The following is a 23,210-nucleotide window of genomic DNA, read 5'->3' as shown; positions in this document are numbered from 1 at the left end:
GTTTTTATTGCTTGTGGCACACCCTTAATTGCAAATGCTTGTATAAGGAATTCAGTGACCACTCGGGCTGTCTCTTTTGCTGTTGGCACTGCAAAAGTGGATCCTGAAAAGGTGTTTACCATCACGTGGATAAAAGACAGATGACCAAAAGATTTATAATGGATCACATCCATTTGCCAGATTTCATTGGGTCTCAAACCACGAGGGTTCTTCCTTGGAGGGAGCATAGGAGCGTGGAAAGGAAGGCAAGCTATACAGCTTTTTACTATGCTCCTAGTTTCCTCTCTTGTTATTCCAAATTGTAAACGTAAAGCTTGAGCAGCCTGATGATATTTAGAATGAGATTCTTGTGCTTCCTGAAATAAAGGAATACTGTCTAACATAGTTAAAAGGTTATCTGCCTTTGAATTTCCATCAAAAATAGGACCTGGAAGTCCACTATGTGAATGGACATGTAAGATATAAATCTTGCCTGGATGCTTTCTCACTTGCTCTTGAAGTTCCTTAAAGAGCTGATAAATATTAGAGGCTGCAAATTTTATTTGGGCTGTGGAAATTCTTTGTATTACACCTACTGAATAGGCTGAATCAGTAATTACATTTACGTTTCCTAGGTAATAAGTAAGAGCTAGCATGATAGCAAATAATTCATTCTGCTGAGTGGACTGAAAAGGAGTTCTGACTACTCTCTTTATGGTTAAATCATGAGAGTATACAGCACAAATATTTTCTTTGGAGACATCTGTAAAGATTGTTGGTCCTTTAAGAGGAACCTTAGAAACTTTTTCTTCAAAAATCCATCGCTAATTATGTAGTAGCTTGGTTATCTTTAATGGAGACCCATGTGCAAAATTTGGAGCTGTGGCCAATAAAATTTGCCATTCTGGGATGGTCTCACAGCACACGTTAATTTGTGCATTAGTATAGAACATGTATATTTTTTTAAGGACTTATCCCAGATAATTGTATTACTCTCTTAATAGCCTTTAATAAAATTTTAGCCACAAGCACTGGGTAAGGAGTAAGGCTTAAGGCTTTGTTCTGATTGTGCTGGGAGGTTCACCCACTCAATCACACTGTCTCCTTGATGAAGGATTGCTGTGGGTGCCTCTTTTGTAGCAAAAACTGATATTTCCAAGAGTTTTTGAGTAACTTTTTCAACCACATTGGATAAAGCCAGTTCAATTTCTCTCAAAGCCTCCTGTGCTTCTTTTGTAAGTTGGCGTGGTGAATTTAAAGCTCTGACTCCCCTTAAAATGTCATATAGAGGTTGCAGTTGATTGGTAGTTAAGCCTAACATTGGACACATCCATTGGATATCTCCTATTAATTTTTGGAATTCATTTAAGGTGTTCAACTTCTCTGTTCTTAAAGAAAGCTTTTGTACTGTGAGTGTCTTAGGATATACTTCATATCCTAAATATTGAAAAGGGGCATGTCTTTGAATTTTTTCTGTAGCTATATGCAGTTTGTAGTGCTTTAGTGTTTCCATGGTCTTTTGTAGACATGCTTCTAACATTTGTTCCTCAGGTGCACATCTCAATATATCATCTATATAATGTAACAATATTACTTTTGGAAATGCTTTTCTTACTGGAGCAAGAGCAGCAGCAGCATACATTTGGCACCTAGAAGGGCTGTTTTTCATTCCCTGTGGCAAAACTGTCCATTCATATCTTTTATAAGGCTCAGCCAAATCAACCCCAGGCACTGAAAAAGCAAATCTTTTCATATCCTCCTTATCTAGAGGGATAGAATAGAAACAATCCTTAATGTCTATAACCCAAAGAGGCCATTCTCTTGGCAACTGAGTAGGAGATGGAAGTTCAGGCTGAAGAGTTCCCATAGTTTCCATCTGTTCATTTACTTTTTTTAGATCAATTAACATCCTCCATTTTCCAGATTTCTTTTTCACCACAAATACTGGGGAATTCCAAGGACTTAGAGAAGGCCACAAGTGTCCTTGGTCAAGTTGTTCATTCACTATGTCTAATAAGGCCTGAATTTTATCACTTCTTAAAGGCCACTGTTCTGTCCACACTGGTGAATCAGTCTTCCACTGAATAGGAACCGGTGAAAGTGCAGGTAGGCCTTCAACAGCAGCTCTGCCTAAAAAGCCGAAGTACTTACTTGTAATCCTATCTGCTCTAAAATGTCTCTTCCCCACAGATTGATGGGAATTTTTTCAACCACAAAAGGAGTAAAAACTCCTGTTTCACCTTCAAATATCCATCTCAAAGGCATAGAACTAACTTCTGCTGCTATTGATCCTCCTATCGCAGCCATGTAGGTGTCTGCCTTAATCTTTGGCCAGTGACTGGGCCAACTGGCACCTCTAATAACTGTACGATCTGCACCCGTGTCTACCAATCCTTCAAATGGTATTCCATTTATATAAAAAGTAAGCATAGTCAGTCAGCTGTCACAGCTGCTGTCCAATATATTCCTGGATTTTGTTCATTGGAGTCAGAATCTGGGCGACTATCACCAGGTTGCTTATTAGGGGTATGTAACAATAAGCCTGATGCTATTACTTCTCCTGGTTGATAAATCACACATTGTCTACCTGTGTTAGTGACTGGGATATTAGCTACACATTCTCCAGTTTCCCACATCAGTGTATGGATGGACACTGTTTAGTAAGCACTCTCAGAAGGTGAAATGGTCAAGCCTACTGTTCCTGGAGGCAAAGGATCTATAGGCTGAACAGGAACAGATTTCACTTCTCCAGGGAGTATCTCAGTAGTCTCTACTGCGCACAATTCTATTTTTCCTAATTTCAATTCCTATATGTATAGCTCAATCTGTAGAGCATGAGACTCTTAATCTCAGGGTCATGGGTTCAAGCCCCACGTTGGGCTGATCTTCTCTCAGTTGTAATCCTTCTCTGGGAGGAGGTTTCTTTTCTCTGTGAATCTTTTTCTCTGTCCTCTTCACTTGTGAATCCATGGGATGGCTTCTCCTTGATCCAATCCAAAACTGACTTTCCAGACTCGTAACTTCTTTTATCCTCCCAGGGAATGGGCGTGGAATAACTCAGGGGCTTGTGGGAGAAATACTTCAATCAATGAACTTGCTCCTTTTAAACATGTAAGCTCCTCCCCAGAAGTTCAAAGGGGTAAAACTCCCCTTAAAGGCCGGAACTAGAGAATTGTTAAGTACTGACTGAGCACTTAGTAAGAACCTAATATCTCATTATCTCATTAGCACTTAGTAAGATCCTAACAGCAGTGATAAAAAATTACCCATGCATATGTTTGTAAATAAGAAGCTATAATAATAAAATAATAAAAGAGAGAAGGCAATCAGTGTGATATAGATTATGCATGTGAACTCATGCAAAACATTTCCATGTTAATTAGTCTTGTTGCAAAAGAAAACACTCATACAAGAAAAATAAAAGTTTAAAAAATATGCTTCAATTTGTACTCAAGACTTCATCAGTTTTCTCTCTGGATATGGGAGGGGTTTTTAATGTATCCTTTGGAATTATCTCTATTAGAGTAGCTAAGTCTTTCATGGTTGATCATCCTTAAAATACTACTATTATGTAGACACTGTTATCCTAGTTCTGCTCACTTCACCTTGTATCACTTCATATCCTCTATACTTTAAAAGCCCTCGCTAAATTCTTCTATCCCTTTACACTATCATCCTCTCTCTCATTTCTCAGCTAAACTTCAGTGGCTACACACATTGCTATCTTCTTTCCTCTTCTTTCACTTCTCAATCCTTTACAGTCTGACTTCTCGATTCTTCATTCACCTCTTTTCAAAGTTCCAAATGGCATATTAATTATGAAATCCTATGGCTTTTTTCCCTCCCCTTCTCATTCTTTTTGTACTCTTTGTAGCATTTGACATTTCTACTACCTTCCTAAATGCTTTCTTCTCTATAGGTGTTAGTGTATTGCTGCACTCCTGCTTGACTACTACTTTCTCTTCTGGCTTATTATTCATATTAGCTCCCCTAGTTTTGCCCTTTCCTAAGCCAACCTTCTCTTTGTATACACATTCTCTCTCAATGATTGCTTTACACACAGATTTGATTATCACTTCTATGCAGGTTTTATCTTTTTCTCTCTTAAGCTTCAGACTCATACCATCAATCATATGTTAAGACATGAAAAAAATTTTTTTTCTTTATAATTGCCTCTACTATTTGCTGTTCTCAGTTTCCCTTCACTTAATGTTATGGGCCAGAACTCTGAAACAAGGATTCTTACAAGGTGTTAAGTCAATGGAATTGGTAAAGTTTATCATGGTGCTTAATAGTTATCTAGTTCAGTACATGTACTTAGTACTTAATATAGTTCCACAAGATTCACACCTATGATAATGGAGTATATAACAGCCAGCAAAGACAGGATAAGATTCTTTCCATCTTTGGTCAGCTTCTTGGTGGCTCTCCTGGGGGAACCAAGAGGCTTGGAGAGAGAGCCAGAGAAGACAAGAGGACTGGAGGCAGGACCTCAAGCTCCTGGAGCCAAGGAGCCAGATTCAATTCCATTTTCATCACCACTGTGGTTTGCCTGGCCTCCTGAGCTTCTCTCACTGAGACCAAGGCTGGTCTGAAAGGCTCTCCAGAAAGCTAGCTGGGCCCCAGGCAAGGAAACTAGATTGTGAAGGAGATAATAAAGGATTTGGGCTCTAACACCTGGCTATTCTTGTGATGATTAATCTACTGAAACAAAGGCTGCTCAAAGACCTCCAGAAAACCAAACTAGAACATTATAACTTAACAAAACAAACAAAAAAATCTCTCAATCTCTCTCTCTCTCTCTCTCTCTCTCTCTCTCTCTCTCTCTCTCTCTCTCTCTCTCTCTCTCTCGGCTGGGGCAATTGGGGTTGTTAACTGATTTGATCACACAGCTAAAAAGTGTTAAGTGTCTGAGATCAAATTTGAACTCAGGTCCTTTCTATAAATATGCACAGCAAAGCAAATTCCCAACTATGTGCCAATAAATAGACAGTTATTTACAAAAATATAAAGTGCCTAGATTAACAGAATGCTAAACAGAATATTTAAATAACCCTTTCTTTAAAAAAAGAAATGGAACAAATCATGAATGAACTCTCCAAGAAAAAAATAATTCAGGATTAGATGGATTTATAAGTTTATTCTACTAAACATTTCAATAATTTTTAGTTACAATGCTAGGTGAACTGTTTGAAAAAAATAAAGAAGACCCATGAAATAGTTTCTGTGACAAATGTGGTCTTGATACTGAAAGTACAGAGACTTAAAACAACAGAAAGAAATCTGTGCATCATTTTCTCTAATAAATATAGATGCAAAAAATTAAATAAAATGTTGGCAAGAAAATTGCAATGATCTATAGATCATATATTATGACCAGGCTGGATTTATAATAGGAAGGTAGGACTGGTTCAGTGTTAGGAAAATTAGAAGCCTATATACATGGCAAAAAAGCACAATTAACATAGCAAAAGCAACAAAAATAAAATTTTAATAGATGCAGAAAAAAAACTTTACAAAATACAACATTCATTTCTATGAAAAACATTAGAAAGCATAGGAATAAGCAGAATTTTCTTTTTTAAAAATTTGATGGTAGATTTTTATCCAAGTAAAGTTAATTTACATTTTACATAATTTTTGAAGAAAAATAAGAAAATGAGTGATATTATCAAATTATTTTTATGATACAATTATGGACTTGATTCTTTTTATTTTAAAGCATTTATTTTCAAAACTTACATAGATAGTTTTTAAAAACTTGCGAATTCACCCTTGCAAAACTTTGTGTTGCAAAATTTTTTCCTCTCTTTCTTTCCCCTTCCCCTCCCCTGGCAATTAATCCAATATATGTTAAAACATGTGCAGTTCTTCTACACGTGTCCACAATTATCAGGCTGCAGAAGAAAAATCAGATTAAAAATGAGAAAGAAAACAAAATACAAGTAAACAACAGCCAAAAAAAATTTATATATAATAACTACGTTGTGATCTGCACTCAGCCTCCAGTCCTCTCTTTGGATGCAGGTGGCTCTTTCAAGGCCATCACCTCGCTGTGGAAAAGAACCATATCCATCAAATTGATAATTGTAAAATCCTGCTGCTGTGTACGATGTTCTCTTGGTTCTACTCACTTCACATAGCATCAATTCATGTAAATCTCTCCAGGTCTTTCTGAAATCATTCTGCTGATTGTTTCTTATAGATCAATAATATGGAACTTTCTTTAAAAAGTATCTATGTAAAACCAAGAGCAATTATTATCAGTAATGGGGATAAAAAGGCAGCCTTTCCAGTAAGATCAGAGGTGAAGCAATGATATCTTATCACCTTTACTATTTAACATTGTATTAGAAATGCTAGCTACATGCAGTAAAACAAGAAACAGATTGTCTATGTGGAATTCATGTAGGCAAAAAGGAAACAAAACTATCACTTTTTACAGCCAATACAATGGTTTACTTAGATAACCCTAGAGAATCAATTTAAAAACTAATTGAAATCGATAATATCAGCAGAATTTTAGGTTATGAAATAAACCCACCTATATGTTGCCAATAAAACCCAACAGAAAGAACTAGAAAGTGGAATTCCATTTAAAATAACTGATAGTAACTTGATTCTACCTGCCAAACCACACGTTACTAAGGTTAACCCCTCTATCTATATTCCCATTTCTCATTTTCTTTTAAGTTCTTTTAAGAACTTGATTGACTAAAAACTAATTTCTTTATCTTTTTTGAGGAGTAAGGAAGTAAGGTTGTATAGTGGTCTAGATCTGTGACTATGTTGATATCAGAAATGTTCTGGTTCTGAAACTGCCTAGACCAATTATGTTTTGGCATATAATTTTGTAACTTAAAAGTATTTTTTTTCCCCTCTCCTTCCTCCCCCTTTTTGGACTTTTTGAAGAATTTACAATGGTATTTTATTTTCCAAATACATGTAAAGATAGTTTTCAACATTCATTTTTGTATTAATTTGTTCCAATTTTTTTCTCCCTCCCTCTTTTACTTCCCCCCTCCCCAAGATAGCAAGCACTCTGATACAGTTGATACATGTACAATCCTTTTAAAGATATTTCCATATTTATCATATTGTACAAGAAAAATCAGACCAAAATGGAAAAAAAATACAAGAAAAAGAACAAATAAAAAAGTTGAAAATTTTATGCTTTGAACCATATTCATTCAGTCTCCATAGTTTTCTCTTTGAAGGCAGATGATATTTTCCATTGCAAGTCTATTGGAACTGTCTTATTGGAACCTCATTGCTGAAAATGCTAAATCCATAGCTGAACGTCACATAAACTTGCTGTTACTGTGTACAATGTTCTCCTGGTTCTGTTTACTTCTCTTAGTTGCTAGCCTTTTAAAAAATGATCTTATGCTAGATTTTGCCTTATACTGGGACTTAAAAGCTGCAGTAAGCTTATATCTTTCTTTCAGGAAAATAATCTTGAATAATCTTTTATTCTTTAATTGGATTGAATTTCCTTGTTAAAATTTCATCTGTTAAGTTTTATATGTTAAAAGTTTTGCCTGAAATTGAATTTCTTATCAGAAAAGAAATAACTTCGGATAGGTAATCTTGGAGTAGTGGCCATTTTAATTAATTTTGAGGTGTACTGCATTTTAGCTTTCGTTTTTTAATCCTCATTGAGTTTTCTTGTAGCTTTAATTGATGCTTTTTCATTATGTATATTATTTCCTACTAATTGGTTTAAGCATTCCTTTTTCTGAGAAACTGGATTTTGGTAACTTTATAGCTTGATGTTTTAAAATTAGGATCCTCTCTGCTGATAATCTATGAGCCCAACTAATTTCTACTATTTACTCTGTTTGCAATATTTAGAACGACTTTTTAGGTAATAAGATTCTTAGAATATAGAATGTAGGTTTTTTTTTTTTTTTTTTTGAGTGGTTTGTTTCTGGGATTTGTTTTTGTTTTGGCACTAAACGATTGTTTTATTGAATTCTATCCTCTAGATCTCCTTTGTTTTCTAAAATTCTCTTGATGCCTTCTGTTTCTGTTTTTTTTTTTTTTTTTTTTTCTCGTGTTTGTTATTCTGTCTCTGTACACTTTATTTTTGCATTTATCTTCATTAATTCTTTATTGCTAATCTTATTCCTCTTCTATCAATGTTATTTATATTCTTGTTTAGAATTACTTTGGAGGTTCTTGTGACATATTGATTATTTGTTCTCGAGGGTATATGGTTATGCCAGCCTTGATTTTGCTTTGTAGGAATTTCATCTCTCTTTTTATTACATGTATTCATTTCATTGGACATCTCTTGCTTGTAATTTATCAGTTCTGTTCAGCTTACTTGGCATATTTCCTCCTTTCCCTCCCTTTTTTTTTTTGTTCATTGTTGACATTCTTTGGTTTGGGTTTTTTGTCATTCTAGTTCAGGAAAATTGGGATTAATCCTTGATACTTACTTCACCATTTTGTCAAAAGTAGTGCCTTCCCTTTTATGAACTAATCTAATCCAAGCCTTTTTGTTCAAATTTCCTTCCCTCCCCCCCTTTTTTTTAAGCCCCTGTGGATGATATTTTTTTTTTTTCTCTTATTGATTCTTCCTGCTGTAGTCTCTCCACCCCTCCCTTTACTTTTAAACCATTACACACCCGAGTTTTGTTTCTTTTCCTATTTTCTTGTCCCTCTTTGTATGTTCTTGTTAACTTCTATACTTTAAACAAAAATTAATGCTAATGATATATTTGAAACCTTTTTTTTTTTTTTTTTTTAAATGCTGAGAACTTCATCCTAAAACTAATAGGGCATTTTCACTTAGGTTTCTCACATTTCAGATTTAATATATTTGAAACTAGGTTTACTATATTTTCCTAGAACTTGATTGATGGACCTTTACTAATTTTTTTTCACTCACACTTTTGTTTTTAAAATCTTGAATCTGTTATTAATTCTTTCTTATCATGTCTAAATATCTACCAAATTCTATCACTTCTACATCTATACTATTACCCAAGATTCAATTTTTTTAAATTCTTATTATTATTGCTATACCCACTGTTTGGACTGTGTCATTTCTTCTTTATTCCTAAGTTTTTATGGATATTGAATGTTGTTATATTTCCTTTATTTCTTAATATGTTCCTCGTTTTCCCTCCACCTAGAATCCCTACAATAACTAAAAAAATAAAAGAGAAAAAAATCAGTTTAGTAAAATCAACCAGTTCTCAGCCAAGTCCAGTAGTACATGCTATGTTCTATTTCTGAAGTGAATGGAAGAAAGTAAATTCTTAGGCTTTCTCCATTGGTGCTATTCTAGGCGATATATTTTATACTCCTCAGTTTAGATTTTTTAAAAAATTATGTAATAGTACGCTGTTTTCCTGTTAATTATTATTTTGCTTTGTTTCATTTTATATGTCTTCTCAGACCTCCCTATATTCTTCATATTTATTGTGGCTTTTTTTGAAGTGACATTCTATTTTATTCATGTTACACAAATTATTTAGTTTCAGTCAATAGGCATCTACTTTGTTTCTAGTTCTTTGCTATAACAAAAAGTGATCTCAGTATGTTTTCTGTTTTTTTTTCCTTCCATGCTATCTAGACCCTTTTCTTCCTTAATCATTGATATGATTATATCGCTATTATTCAAATCTTTTATTGATGCCCTATCATCTACTAATAAAGGTCACACTCAAAGCTATCCTTAATCTGCTACTATCTTTCCTTTTCTCTAAAAAGAACTTATGAATATTTGTATGATTATAAAAGGTGGTATGCTATTCGTGGGGTGTTAATGGATGAATAACTCAAGTTCTGCATGTATATTTATTTGGTATTTAAACTAAAAAAACAAAAACAACCAACCAAAAAAACAAAACAAAACCCTTAAAGCACTAAAAATAAGACCTTAGATATGTTGGTTCAGTCTATATCTACCACCCAGTCAGAATCCTGGTAATTATTTTCTGCTAGGACTGTGTCTTCAGGACTCTTGCCTTTGAGTTCAATGATTGGCTCAATCTTTCTGTTTTTCTTAATTTCTGTCATATTAGAGGGCTTTGATATACATATTTGGTATTCTTTCAAATGCTATAACCTCACAATTTCTCAACTTACTCATTTCATATGATCACAAATGCACCATTTCTATTTTTGTGAAATCATATCACAGTTTATTGTCATTCCATCTGTCTGTACCTTATTGGAAGATATGTGAAAGGCAAGGGAAGAAAATCTAATCCAAATTAAACATTGTAAAACCAGAAACTTTGTGTAACCCATAGAGCCATTGGTTAAGTCTTATTGTATAGTGCTATTTTTATATAAGATATTATAGTGAATTGAGATGTTTTATTATAGAAACATTGACTTACCGCTTTTTTTCTTAGTGAACTTGAAGATGATTTGCTTGGAGAAGATTTGCTGTCTGGCAAAAAGGTAAGAAACAAGATTCTTTTTGAAAGCGAGTCCTTGAAGTTTAATTTATTTTCAATAGTGAGAATCAATGTGCCATAAGGATAAAGGGTTTCCCTTTGGAGTCAGGAAGGTATCTCAGCTCCATTCTAGTTATGTGACTCTGGGTAGGTAAGTCATTGGTGTCATCTCTGTCACAGACAACTTAATACTTAGGTTAAATAATAGTTCTGCTATTCAAATTTATACAAGGGAGTGTCGTTCCCTACCATGATGAAATCAGACTTATGGACTTCCTTTCCTCCATACAAGGCCAAAATTCCAGAAATCATATTTGAAAAGTTATGTGTAAAACTAAATTTGGAGTATTAACTAATTTCATTTCTGACAAGGTTACTAGAATGATTAAGGATATTCTTTAGATATAGAAAAACTCCAGGAAAGCATTTGATAGCAAATTTTTTCCATACCATACTTTTGAACCAAATAGATATATTTATTCTTAAATATGATAGCATTGGAAATGCATGAACAAGGAAATATAAAATATCCATCTCTGCACATTTGACTCTCAATTGAACCCTGATCCTTCTTGTGCATCCTATCCTGTTCCTACATCTAGAATTATTTATTGTAGTTTCCATTAGCATTCTAAATTCAGTGTTTGAGCTCCTGAAACAGAAATATTTCTTATCTCCCTGAAATTTAGCCTATTTCTTTTGGGAGTATTGTCATCTTCCCAGTCACATTTATCACTTAAATTCCTTATTACCTTTGTCTTTTTTCTTCTTCACCCTCTACATGTTGTTAAATGCATTGGTGTTCTTTGGTATCAGAGTAGTAATCTTGTCAAAAATGACATTAGCATAAACTTGCATGATTTATCCCTGATGAACCCATGCTAGCTTTGAGTGAACATTGCCTTCTTTTCTAAGTATTCACTGTGCATATGCAGTAATATAGTATTTAAAAATTGACAGGAAATCATTGAATTATAAATGGAAGAAGGCAAGAGATAATGAGGGAAAGAAAAATTCCTAAATGTTAGAGATGTTCCAAAACTATTGAGTCATTACCTTGTAACAGCTATTTGTTAAATTTTATATTTGAATAACATCTTTGGAACCCTCTCAAATCATATAGTTGCTATTCTAGTTCAGGCCCTTATCATTCTTGACTGGCCTATTTTAATAGCTCCTAATTGATTTTTCTGTTTCAAGTTTTTCCCATCTTCCACAATACTACCAAAATACGTTTGTTAAGGACATATCTGTCCCATTACTGCCTTTTTAGGACAAAAAAGAAACAATTCAAGGAGATTATTTAAGAGACCTCAAATCTGGCTTCAACTAGCTTTTGTCTGATTTTGTACTATTTCCCAAATCTTGCAATTTTTTCCTCCCCTTTCCAAACTCTCTCCCCTCCCCCTAATCAAATCAGATTGTTCACATATATTTGTGTATGTGCTTACTTACTTAAATAGAAATTAAAACTTAATGAGGTCAAGGACAGTTTTCATTTTGTCTTTGTCTTAGTAGTTTCTTAAACTTAGGATAATTGTTGAACTCCAATTTTATTTCTCAATGTTTGGCTTCTTTTGGAACCTAGAAATTTGTTTAGTCAATTAGCTGGCATACTCGTAGTGCTGTGGAAAATGTGTTGGATCTGATATCCAAGGTCCTAGGTTTAGAAATTCAGGCAGCGCCACTTAGGGATCTTGGAAAAGTTACTTAAGTGGAAATGAGGGTTTCATTTCTTCATCCTTAAAATAAAAGAGTTGGGACTTCTAAATCATTAGTCCCATGATTTTTATATTTAGATGACATGTTTAAATTGCAAAAGATTAAGATAAATGCAATTATTATAAATTAGTCATTTTTGTAATTTCTTTGAGTTTCTCCTTTATGAAGACAAATACTAATCATTGGTTTTTCATCCAGAATCAGTCAGATTTGTCAGATGAAGAACTGAATGATGATCTTTTGCAGAGTGATAATGAAGATGAACTAAATTTCAGGTAATTTATTAAATTCAGTTTTTTACATTTTCATTTAATTTGAGTAAAGAAAAGAGTTTGTGTTTGTATGAATATATACATTATATGCTTAAAACTCCATGACAGAGTCATACACTTAAAATGATGCCTAAAAAGTTCTGATGATTGTGTCCAAATGAATATTTTAAAATCTGTTTATATATTCTCTAACTTATAAATATGTAGCCTGCATATTTATGTTTATATGGTATATTTAAACAGATTATTTTTTAAATTTAAGGAAAATTTCAAATTGAATTACTTTATTGGGATATTGAGTGAGGATAAACAAATGTATGAAATTTTTGAAAATATATATGATACTGTTATCTTAACCATTTAACATAAATTGTAGCTAATGACCTGTGATGGTTCTCTCTTAATACCTTTCTTTACTATTTTAGTTTTGTTAAGGATGAACATTTTAGAAATGTGCCTTCATATTCATAATATGTTTTATTATGGTCATTGTTACCCTGTAATCTTATTATTTACTAACTTTTTGTTAAGTTTTTAAGGGAAAAGTCTTTGGGAAAGAATTTAACACTCAGTTATTAGTATAGAAAAGTAAGTCTTGTATTTTGTTATGGTGCTGTGTATTTTTGTTATCTTGAATGTATTTTAAGCCATATTTAACTTTTATAGTTCAGTATATATTTGTTATTTAATTTTTTGCTTGAATATTAACAATATGTTCTGTTTTTTTCCAAGACAAGTTACTTTTTTTCTGAATTTCTTTATTTCAGAATTTTCAGTGTTCATATGGTATATTAAAACATCATGTGGAATAAAATTTATTCATATTTTTAAAGTATTACTTATAGGATTTAAAAAAAATTGACATTTGACTTTTTCCTATTTTATCTTTTATGATTCTTTATGTAAAATGATTATTTTCTGCTTTTAATAATTCTATTATTGCAATGTTGAGTGGAATGAACTGATTTTCTGGGCTGAAAATTATCAATATTTTTAATCTTAGATGTGCTCAGAAATAGGTTTTATTACAGGTAAGTTTTAAAATGCTTGAAAGTTTGTAATAGATACAGGGAATTAGTTATTGTATAAATCCTACTTTTAAAATATTAAGCTTAGAAGTATTTAAAATAAAAATATTTCTTTTAATGGTATACTCTATTTAGTTTTTGATTCAAAATATTTGAAAAAAATTAGTTTTAGCAATTTCCTTTACTTTTTATTCTGAAATGGGCTTAATCTTTTCAGCTATCAGGATGGATTTTTGCCATATATATCAGTTAGACCATCTGGTTGATTTGATTATCTTGATCAAATAGCCTGCAGCTGATGAGGGGAGCGGGATAGAGAGGGAGAGAAGCTTGGATTTATTGAAATGAATCATACACTATGTGAAATTTCATTTTAGGTCATTGCTTAAGAAAATATTAATCATTTGCCTGTTTGTGTTAAAGTCTTACTAGATATGGTTTAAGTCTTTGTAGCAAATAATTGATAAACTTCTTGTGTTAAAGTCTAATTTTGTATGTGTTTGTCCGCTCTAGTTCTCAGGGTGTCACAATTAGTCTTAATACTACATCTGGCATGGTTACATCATTTGAACTCTCCGACAATACTAATGATCAGTCTGTAGAACATGAATCGGAATATGAACAAGGAGAGGATGAAATGATTTATCACAAATCTGATGGATCTGAGTTGTACCCTCAAGATTATACTGAAGAAGAACAGTATGAAGGCCATGATGCTGAGTTGACAGAAGACCAAATAGAATATGTGGAAGAACAAGGGGAGGAAGAAATTGACAATGATGAAGTGCTAGACATTGAAATCAATGAACCTCTAGATGAATTTCCAGTGAGTCTTTTTCTTTTGTACTTCCAAAGATAACATTTCTTTCCTTGCATAGGTTTTTAGACTGATTTGAAATCTATTTACTTCCTTTGGGAGAGAGGGAAATTAGACCTATTATCACTGTCTGCCAGTTTCTTTATCTAGGCTATGACAAAGTTTAGGTTGACAGCTTGTTCGGCGGTAGGTAATGCTTCTTTGTCATACTGGAAAGCTGCTGAGAATCATGACCTTGAGGATTGTGTCCATAAGGAAGAAAACAGCTTTGTGTGGTAGAGATACACTGCCAATTGTTAAAAGTACTTAATGCAGAAGCTTTTTATCCAGGCTTTAGACAAGATCTGATAAAGTCCTTCCAAGGTGAAAAGATTATTGACCTGCTAAAGACATCTTTAAGGTGCTAATATTCCAAAGTGATTGATGTCCTGCTCATTCATCTTTTTGTAGCTGAGAACTGTCTAAAACAGAATAAAGAGATTAGAGGTTAGTTTAGAAAATGTCCCTCACATAATTTGTTATCTCCCATCAAGGTGGCAGAGATTGTGTTGATTTTAATTTTGGAAAAAGAAATACTTGTGGTTTTTCTTGTTAACATCAATAAAATTATGTTATTTTCACATGTTTTGAGGTTACAAAGAAATGTCTAAATAGTTATATGAAGTTTAATATCAAAAACAGGGATCATATTTGTAATAAAATTTTACCTATTTTCAGGTATTGCAACAGTGGTCATTAAGTCCATTCCTCTGTCTTCGATAGTATTGAAGTGGAATTGTTTAGATATAACTTGAGTTTTAAAAGAAGTTATGGGTTATTATGTCAGATAAAGGTGGCATAGCCTATATATTTTAAATAATTGTGCTTAATATTTGACTCCTAATGTGAACATCTGCATATATTAAAGTCTCTGTCTTTAAACAGTGCTCGTTTTAATGATGAAACTCCAAAATTTTAGCTAGGTGTGCATTGAGGAAGGGAACAAATTGTGTGAATGGGAACAGATGATGAAGCAGTAGTGGTGGGGTTAGTGAAATTGGTTGGTTCAGGGAATGATTAAGAAGTTGTTGTGAATGAATGAGGGATTATGGATAGATGGAGAGGAAATAGAATTGCTGTTTGGGGGCGAGAGGGATGATGGGGTCTGTAGTAGCATTTTCTGGGCATTTGGAGCTCTTTTTGGTTTTTTGGTGATTGGTTTTCTTCTCAGCCCTTCAATCCTTGCTTCAAAACTTATTCTGACTGATTATCTTTCCATATGGTTTATTCGTCTTCCTTCATTGGTAATCTAGTTCCACTGCTGTCATCAAGACATCTTTTCCCGTCCCTGAGTATCTGAAGGAAGCTAGCCTTGAATTTTTCCTGACCCTATAGTCATATCTCCTGGATTGTAGTTTAGAAACTGTGGTAGAGTAAAAGTTTGTCCTTTTAAATTGTTTTCTTAAAGGAAAGAGGGAAGAGAACTATGATTTTAACTTTGAGATCTTTTAAATGTGCTAAATTATTTTGATTTAGAGACTGTTTGACTTAGTTTCTTTGTTTGTAAAATGAGGGAGTTATATTAGACCAATGGTTCTTAACCATAACCTTTTTTTTGTTGTTGTTGTTCTGATTAAGTCTCATGATCTCTTCTCAGAATATTGTTTGTTGCCTACATTCAAAATTAAAGGGAAAGCTAAATGTCAATTAGTGAAAATAAAAATGCAGTTTTTTTCCTAAACAAATTCACTGACTCCCCTTTTTTTCCTCAAAAATCTTTCCATATACCCTAGCTTAAGAACCCCTATAGATAATGTTTAAGGTCCATTTCCACCTCTAAAATTCTATAATTCTCTTTAGGAAAAGACAGGATTCTCAAATTGAATTTGACTTTATTGACTTTTAGTCTAAGATCTCTAGTCTTGGCAATAAAATTGTCATAAGTTCCTATGTAAAATAAGCTTTAAACAGTTTAGCCGATTCTTTCGCCAGTCTCAGAGCACCCTTAACACTTTTATTTTAATTTTATGGATGATGTAATTAAAAAAAAATGGATTTTCTGATACTTGTTATTCCCTGTTTTTTTTTTTTTTTTAAATGTGGGAGTTTAAGGCAGTACATAAAACTTAGTGAAATATGTTCGGTGTTTGCTTAACAGTGAAAATATCCTGGTTGGGTAAGGGTATATGTAAAATGCTGTCATAATATTGAAGAAAATTAATAATGGATTTTATAAAATTAAATAAGGGTCTGCATAGCAAAAGCAGTATTAGTTCTGCTACTGAAGTGTTACTCATTTTAGGTATTTGCCTATTTGCCAAGTGCTGGTATTTGGCCATAAAATCAGGAGGAAATGCTTGGCACTAAAGATTTAGGACAAGATGGAGGTACAAGACTATCAATATCAAAATTTGCAAAAGTTTGGGTATCAGACTGAATTTGTGAATTTATTATTCAGTGAAATTGTGACTTCTAAGTTAGGTTTTTGGTCTAGTTTAGGGTAACTGTAGTAATTACATTTATTATTAACTGGGCATGGTCATTAGATTTTCTGATCTTTTGTAAAATGTTATTTAGGACCTCTATTGATATTAGCGTGACATTTTAGAAAAAGTGAATTTTGTATGACATTTTAGATGTAGAGAGTATTAGATATTATATTTATGGAGTACCAAGGTAATTGAACTATATTCCTTTATGTCTTGGCTAAAAATACAATTTTACTTTGTTCAGAGCTCCTAAAATAGTATTTATTGTGAATAATATCTAATGATATGGATTGTGATTAATTGGATCACATTACTATTTTCTAAAAAGGGAAAAACTGTGAAATGAAATAGTCTTGGGATATAGGGGGAGGAATTTTGGTACATAAGTCACATTTATTTTTAATGTTGAAGAAACTAGAAGATATAACTAATTCTCACTTATTCAAGAACTGATTGTCTAGTTGATATATTGTGTTTTGTTTTTGTTTTTGTTTTTTTTTTTTTTTCCTTTTTCTTTTTCTTTTTCTGAGGCTGGGGTTAAGTGACTTGCCCAGGGTCACACAGCTAGGCTGTGTTAAGTGTCTGAGATCAGATTTGAACTTGGGTCCTCCTGAATTCAAGGCTGGTGCTCTATCCACTGCGCCACCTAGCTGCCCTTAGTTAATATATTGTTTAGCTTGCTTACTTTTCCTGTCATGTTATTTAGCTTTATGTCATTTTACTGTTTGCTGAAGAGTGGCTAGGGACACCAAAAAGATTTGCCGCCGCAGAATGTGAATTGAAACTAATGGCTAAAATAGTAATAAAGCCTTGCATCACATAGTAGGCTTTTAATGAATGCTTGTTGAACAGAATTGAATTTGTAGACTTGGATTATATTTATACAGGCAATTGAAAGTTGACTTCTAGTTAGTTGTCTTAATGTTTTATTCATTTCTATTTGAAGGTACTTACATAGTTTCCATTTGAACATAAAGAGCTGACTCTTTCCCTTAGTATTGGACATGGAAGAAAAAGTATGAGTTGTCAAACAGGGTACTCTATATCATTATTTCAAAATTCAGTATTTAGGCAGCATGACATGATATAATTCTCATTTACTACCTATTTGACATCGCCTTTATATTGTTTGAACTTGGCTTTAGGTACATTATTCCCAGAAAAGTTTACTGGAATGACAGCATGATTCATGATGATAACATGTTTTAAAAACCAAAAAGATGCGTGAGAAAAACTTTTCTCTTTAATGGCTATTAGGATGAAGAATACATGCAGTCTTATGGTGGGCCGCAAGGAATGCAAGAGCAAGACTATGTGGCTGAAGATGAATTAAAGGAGATGGCTGATTCCCAAGCCGCTCCTGAATCTGAAGAGGTATTTTATTCATCTTTTAAGAAGGTCAGAGAGTTGCTCATTGTTCAGATTTTGAGTAAAATCCTCTGCTTAGGATTAGTTGGAAAAAAAAAAAACAACCCACAAATAGCAATTAAAAAAAAAAGTCTTATTTGCCTTTGAAGCCTTCCAGAAATAAGTTCTGATGGCTGACCTTTTGAAAATTGAGTTAACTTTTAGTGCCCAAGTATTTTATTCAACTTTTAAAACTTGCCATATAAGTTTACTGCCTTCTTAAAGTATACTAAGCATCATTTAATCTTTTATTGATTACTCAGGGTCATCATTATGTTAATAGTGATCCTGGAGACATAGATAGTGTGAAATGTTGGCTACATGACTAACCTCTTCAGTATCCCTGGAATTTTTTATTTATAGAGGAGAAAAGCCACAAAATTATTTAGTAGCCTCATCTGATCATAGGATCATTGATAACTTGTTAAATTTAGCTTACTAAGGCCAAAAATCTTTTTTGACCAAAGCCAAGCAAAAATATCCATTGATTGCATATTCAGCATATTCATTTATCACTGTGCTTTTTCTTTCTTTTTAGATAGGTACTAGTGGTTTAATTCAGGCAGGTGCATTAAATGTTCTACATTTCTACATCTTAGGTGATTCATTTTGCCAAGGATTTGGACTTACCCCCTTTTAAGTTCAGACATCATACAAAATAGGGCCTGAATATGTGTCTTTCTCTTTTCTTTCTCTCCTGTAGTTTTAGAGAATCATCTGGAAATACTGAAGGGGTTAAGTTACTCAGCATGATCATATAGCTTCTGTGTTAGAAGGAGCGCTTGAATCCAGGTCTTTCTGACTATAGGGTTAGCCCTATCCATTATGCTATGATACTTCTATTGTACAGTTTACTTTTATTTCAGATGGATGCCTTTTGTTTTTCATACCACATTTCATTTATCCATATTAACCCTACTTGATTAACCCAGTACCCCAAATTGAACCCTTTCTTGTAACAAAGGAAATACCGTTGAGCAAAACTAGCCAAGACAAGGAAGCATGACAGCATGTGCATTATACCTTATACATAATTGCCCATCTTTGTACTGAAAGAAGGGAAATGTGTTTCATCACCTGGAGTCAATGAACTACCCACAAAAATTAAGGCTTTACTTTCTAAAGCTAAGTACCCACCACTAGTGCCCTTGAAGGCATGGTGTTTTTATTTTCTATTTGTGCTGAAATGATGGGAATGAAATGTCGGCATTATGGTAAAGGCATGCCAAACCATTGGTATCAGCAGTTTGAGTGGTATTGCATTACAATATATAATATAGTGGAAAAGTTGTGTTATGATACAGCAGGATGTCATGGCCTTTATGGCATTCTATTCACAAACCCCACACCAGAGTCTAGATGCTTTCTTATGATGCTCTGTGGTTTTGATAAACCTTTGAGTGAAAGGTGTAAAGAACAGAATTATAAAAAGATTGTGATAACTTAAGAGAAAGATATTTGTATTTGTCTATGATTGGAAAAGGACAAGCCCAGAAACATGTTGATGGTTTATTGTGTAATTTATTTTTATCCTTTTATTTTAAGCAGCAGATAAATGAACATTCAGTAGAGAGGTGGGAGAGTACCTACAAGTAAAGTTCCATACATACCTTTTAATAAACCGAGCTCAAATGGTTCCCCTTTCTGGAAGCCTTCCCTTATTCCTTGACAACTTCCCAACTCTACCATTTTAATTGTCTTTCTCTTTTTTGACTGTCCCTAGCAGTGCTCTCTATTTCATTTTCTATCTCAAGCACTTTTCATCTAATAGAATTATGATTACAGTTGTGGATCATCCAACTACATTGCCAGTTCTATTACAGTTTAGCAACCATTAAATGCCTACAGTGTGCAAGGCTGTTTGCTAGATGAGAATTCAGTGGAGCTCATTCTACTTTTCCGTATTTATCATTGATTCATAGTACTTTAATGTTATTAGAACAGTGCTTTCGCATGTAATAGATACTAAATCTATTTTAAGTGAATTAGTGAATTTACAATTATTCTAGGTACTTTGGGAAACAATAGAAACATAAAATGCTTTTTATGGTGTTTTTTTTTTTTTTTTTTTCCTTTGGTGTGTGGGTATGTGTGTGTTTGGTTATAGTTTAGGGTGGTGGCTTACTTTTGACTTTTTTTGGACGTTTAAGGAACCTTTGTATATGTAACTGTGTAGTCTTAATGCCCTGTCTTCCCTTGTATTTTTGTTTATGTACCTGAATATCTGTCATGTAGCACTGGTAATTCATCTTTCATGTTCTACCTAAACTAGTGACCATGTTTTTTTGGATAGTTTTACCAGTCATTGATACTCTTCTTAATATTTTTCTGAAGCATAGAAGATAACTTACATAATTTGTTTACTTTAATACGGAAGATTGTATAAACTTGAAAAATAGAATGTTTTGCCAGATTTGGGTGAATTCTTTTTCTTTTCAGACTTAGCTGCCATGGTTAAAGCAGCATTTCTTAACCTTTTTAGGTTCAAAATTCAAATACCATATTTAGAACTTAAACAGTTAAAATATTTTTAAGATACCTTGGTTGTTCAATATCTTCTTAAGTGAATTTTCTAAGAAATCAAACAAATTCCTACTATGTGCTATATACTGTACTGGGTTCTGGGGATACAGCTGCCAAAATGAAAAAGTTCCTGTACTACAAGGAATTTATATTCCATTAGAAATGAGATTTAAAAATTTTCTCTTCATAAAGCTTATTTTTCTTTTTCAAAATGTAGTTGTAGTTCACCATCTCTTAACTTTACCAGGATATTTCCCTACTTAGTTGAAACCAAATTCGTCTTTGTCTTAGGGATGACTTTTAACAAATTTTTATATAGTACTAGTCTAAAGACCAGTTAATGTCTAAATGCTTTTTTGCTAGAGCAAAGTTTGGCTGTTTTAAATCTAGGCATTCACATTTACTCTGGTACTTTCTTTCTTTTAGTGTTTATGTGACTAAGGTTTAAAGAAGCGTGGTTCTTAAAAAATTAGTTGACAGCTTCTGACTGAGGAGTCAGTGGATCCCTGGGTTCTAGTTCAGAATTTGTGACCAACTACCATGGGAACACGGGTAAATGGATTGCACATGTATGGAACATGACACCCATGTAAGGCCTCTGACACTGTAACCATTTCATATCTGTCTATTGATGAGATTGTGACACTATGCACCCTGGGCATGAAGGATAATCTTGCAGATACTGCTTCACAGTGATTTGAAGTGGCCACCAATAGGTCATACCGAATACAAAGAATGGATAATTAGCCTATGACAGTATTGCATATTGACTTTGTGGTTTTTGTGGTGAATAGGTGGTAGCCTGAAGATATGGCAGCATCAAAGACAGGTTTATTAGTTTAGGTTCGAACTGTTTGTGTGCATAGACCTTGGGGAAGACTCAAGAGGGAAAGGTTATAACAAGAACAATAGTAATAGCTAAGACATATAGTACTTTGAGGTTTGCAGAGCCGTTTATAAGTAATACTTCATTTCATATTTATAGTAACATTGGGAGGTAGGTGGTGCCATTATTACCTCCGTTGTATAGATGAGGCAGATAGATGAAGGCACGTGCCCAAGATCATATAATCAGTGAGTTATTTGAAGCCATATTTGAATTCTGGTCTCCTTGACTGCAGACCTAGAACTTTTAGCTGCTGCCATCTTGTTGCTCTTAAATAAGATTTCTATAGGACTTTAAAGTTTGAAAAGTGCTTTATAATTTTATTTTATCTTCAAAGTAACTCTGAGAGTAGTGACTGTTGTTATTGATGCAGCAGAGGTTAAGTGACTAGCACTGCTTGTGTCTGAGGCAAAACTTGAAGGGTAGGTATTCTAGGTCCAGCACTTTATTTACTTATCTTGTGAGTAGGTTTTTTTTTTTTTTTTTTTTTTTTTTTTTTTTAGCAGCAAGGAAGACTACCTTTTCCACTTGGACTATAAGGAAGGAAGAAAAGAAAGGATTACTTTGTGTTAGACTTGTCGAAGTTAATAAAAATTTGTAGTTGAGAATCAAACTTTTCTGACTTCACATATTCAGTATTCTTTTCACAGTTATCTTTCCTGCCTGCTCTTATTTTAAATTACCACTTTGACCAATAAGGATTTGAACTTTTCAAAAGTTTTAATCTTAAAATTAATTTCTTTGGATTGTGTACAAGGATTTTTTTGTTTTATTTGATGGGGAGTGAATTTCATTATTTCCATGTAGGAGGGAAACCGATTCTTTGAGAAGAACAGTTATATTTTTTCTAAATGCATTAATATTTGAGGTGTAATGTGACTAAATTTCCATTTAATATAGAGTATATATATATATATATATATATATATATATATATATATATATGCTTATCTTTTCTTTAGCTACAATAGTGTTTGTAGCTGCTTTTGGTTATGTTTAGAAAGTTGACCTTTTCATACAGGAAAAAGCATAAAATAGGGGAAAAAAGTTTAAAAAGAATTGATTTCTATTAATGGTATTGTCTGAGCTATCCCTTTTATGCCTACATTTTATGAAAAAAGAATTTTTTTCTAAGAGGGAGAATTTTAAATTGGCTATAGAATCAGTTTCAGTCTTTATAAAAGAGCTTATTGAGAAAATAGTTTAGTTAGTTTCTAGATGTGTTAAAATGAATATATACATACTATTTGTGCTTTACTAACTAATGGAACAAAATTATAGGAGTGCTATTCTTGTGAATATTTTAGCCAGTAGTGATAATTCCTTAGGTGCATTGTGTGGTGTTCATGCAGTAAAATTTATTGTGAAGCAGAAGGCAGTTTTAGATGTGTATTTGGTAATGTAATTGAATGAAATATGTGAAGAAACTAAATTAAATGAATAAAATTTGGATTCATTTAAGAAATATGAGAAATTGTTGGTGGAAAGAAATATGATTTCAATCTAAGCGCAAACTATAAATTGATTGTATTTTAAAATCTTTTATAATTTTGTAATTAACTGAATCTATATAATCAGAACTCAAACTCAATGAAAGTCAGTTTTTGAGATTGGACTTTGGAGAAAATCTTTATGAAATCAATGATTTAGTAAATGGTTGTTTTTATTGTCTTAAATTTTTTTTCTAATC

At 33.0% G+C, this 23,210-nt stretch overlaps 1 protein-coding gene across 1 annotated transcript in view; it reads left to right on the top strand.

Moving 5' to 3' along the window:
* Window positions 1-23,210, top strand: part of RBM33 (RNA binding motif protein 33) — a 168,167-nt gene that overhangs the window by 24,949 nt on the left and 120,008 nt on the right. Inside the window, 3 exon segments of the mRNA XM_074267326.1 lie at window positions 10,353-10,401; window positions 12,318-12,394; window positions 13,933-14,245. Coding sequence (XP_074123427.1) covers window positions 10,353-10,401; window positions 12,318-12,394; window positions 13,933-14,245 — 439 coding nt within the window.

The sequence above is a fragment of the Sminthopsis crassicaudata genome, chromosome 5 (assembly GCF_048593235.1).
Source record: "Sminthopsis crassicaudata isolate SCR6 chromosome 5, ASM4859323v1, whole genome shotgun sequence".
Lineage (NCBI taxonomy): Eukaryota > Metazoa > Chordata > Mammalia > Dasyuromorphia > Dasyuridae > Sminthopsis > Sminthopsis crassicaudata.
Note: the sequence above shows the minus strand (reverse complement) of the source record. Positions and strands in the feature narration are given on the sequence as shown.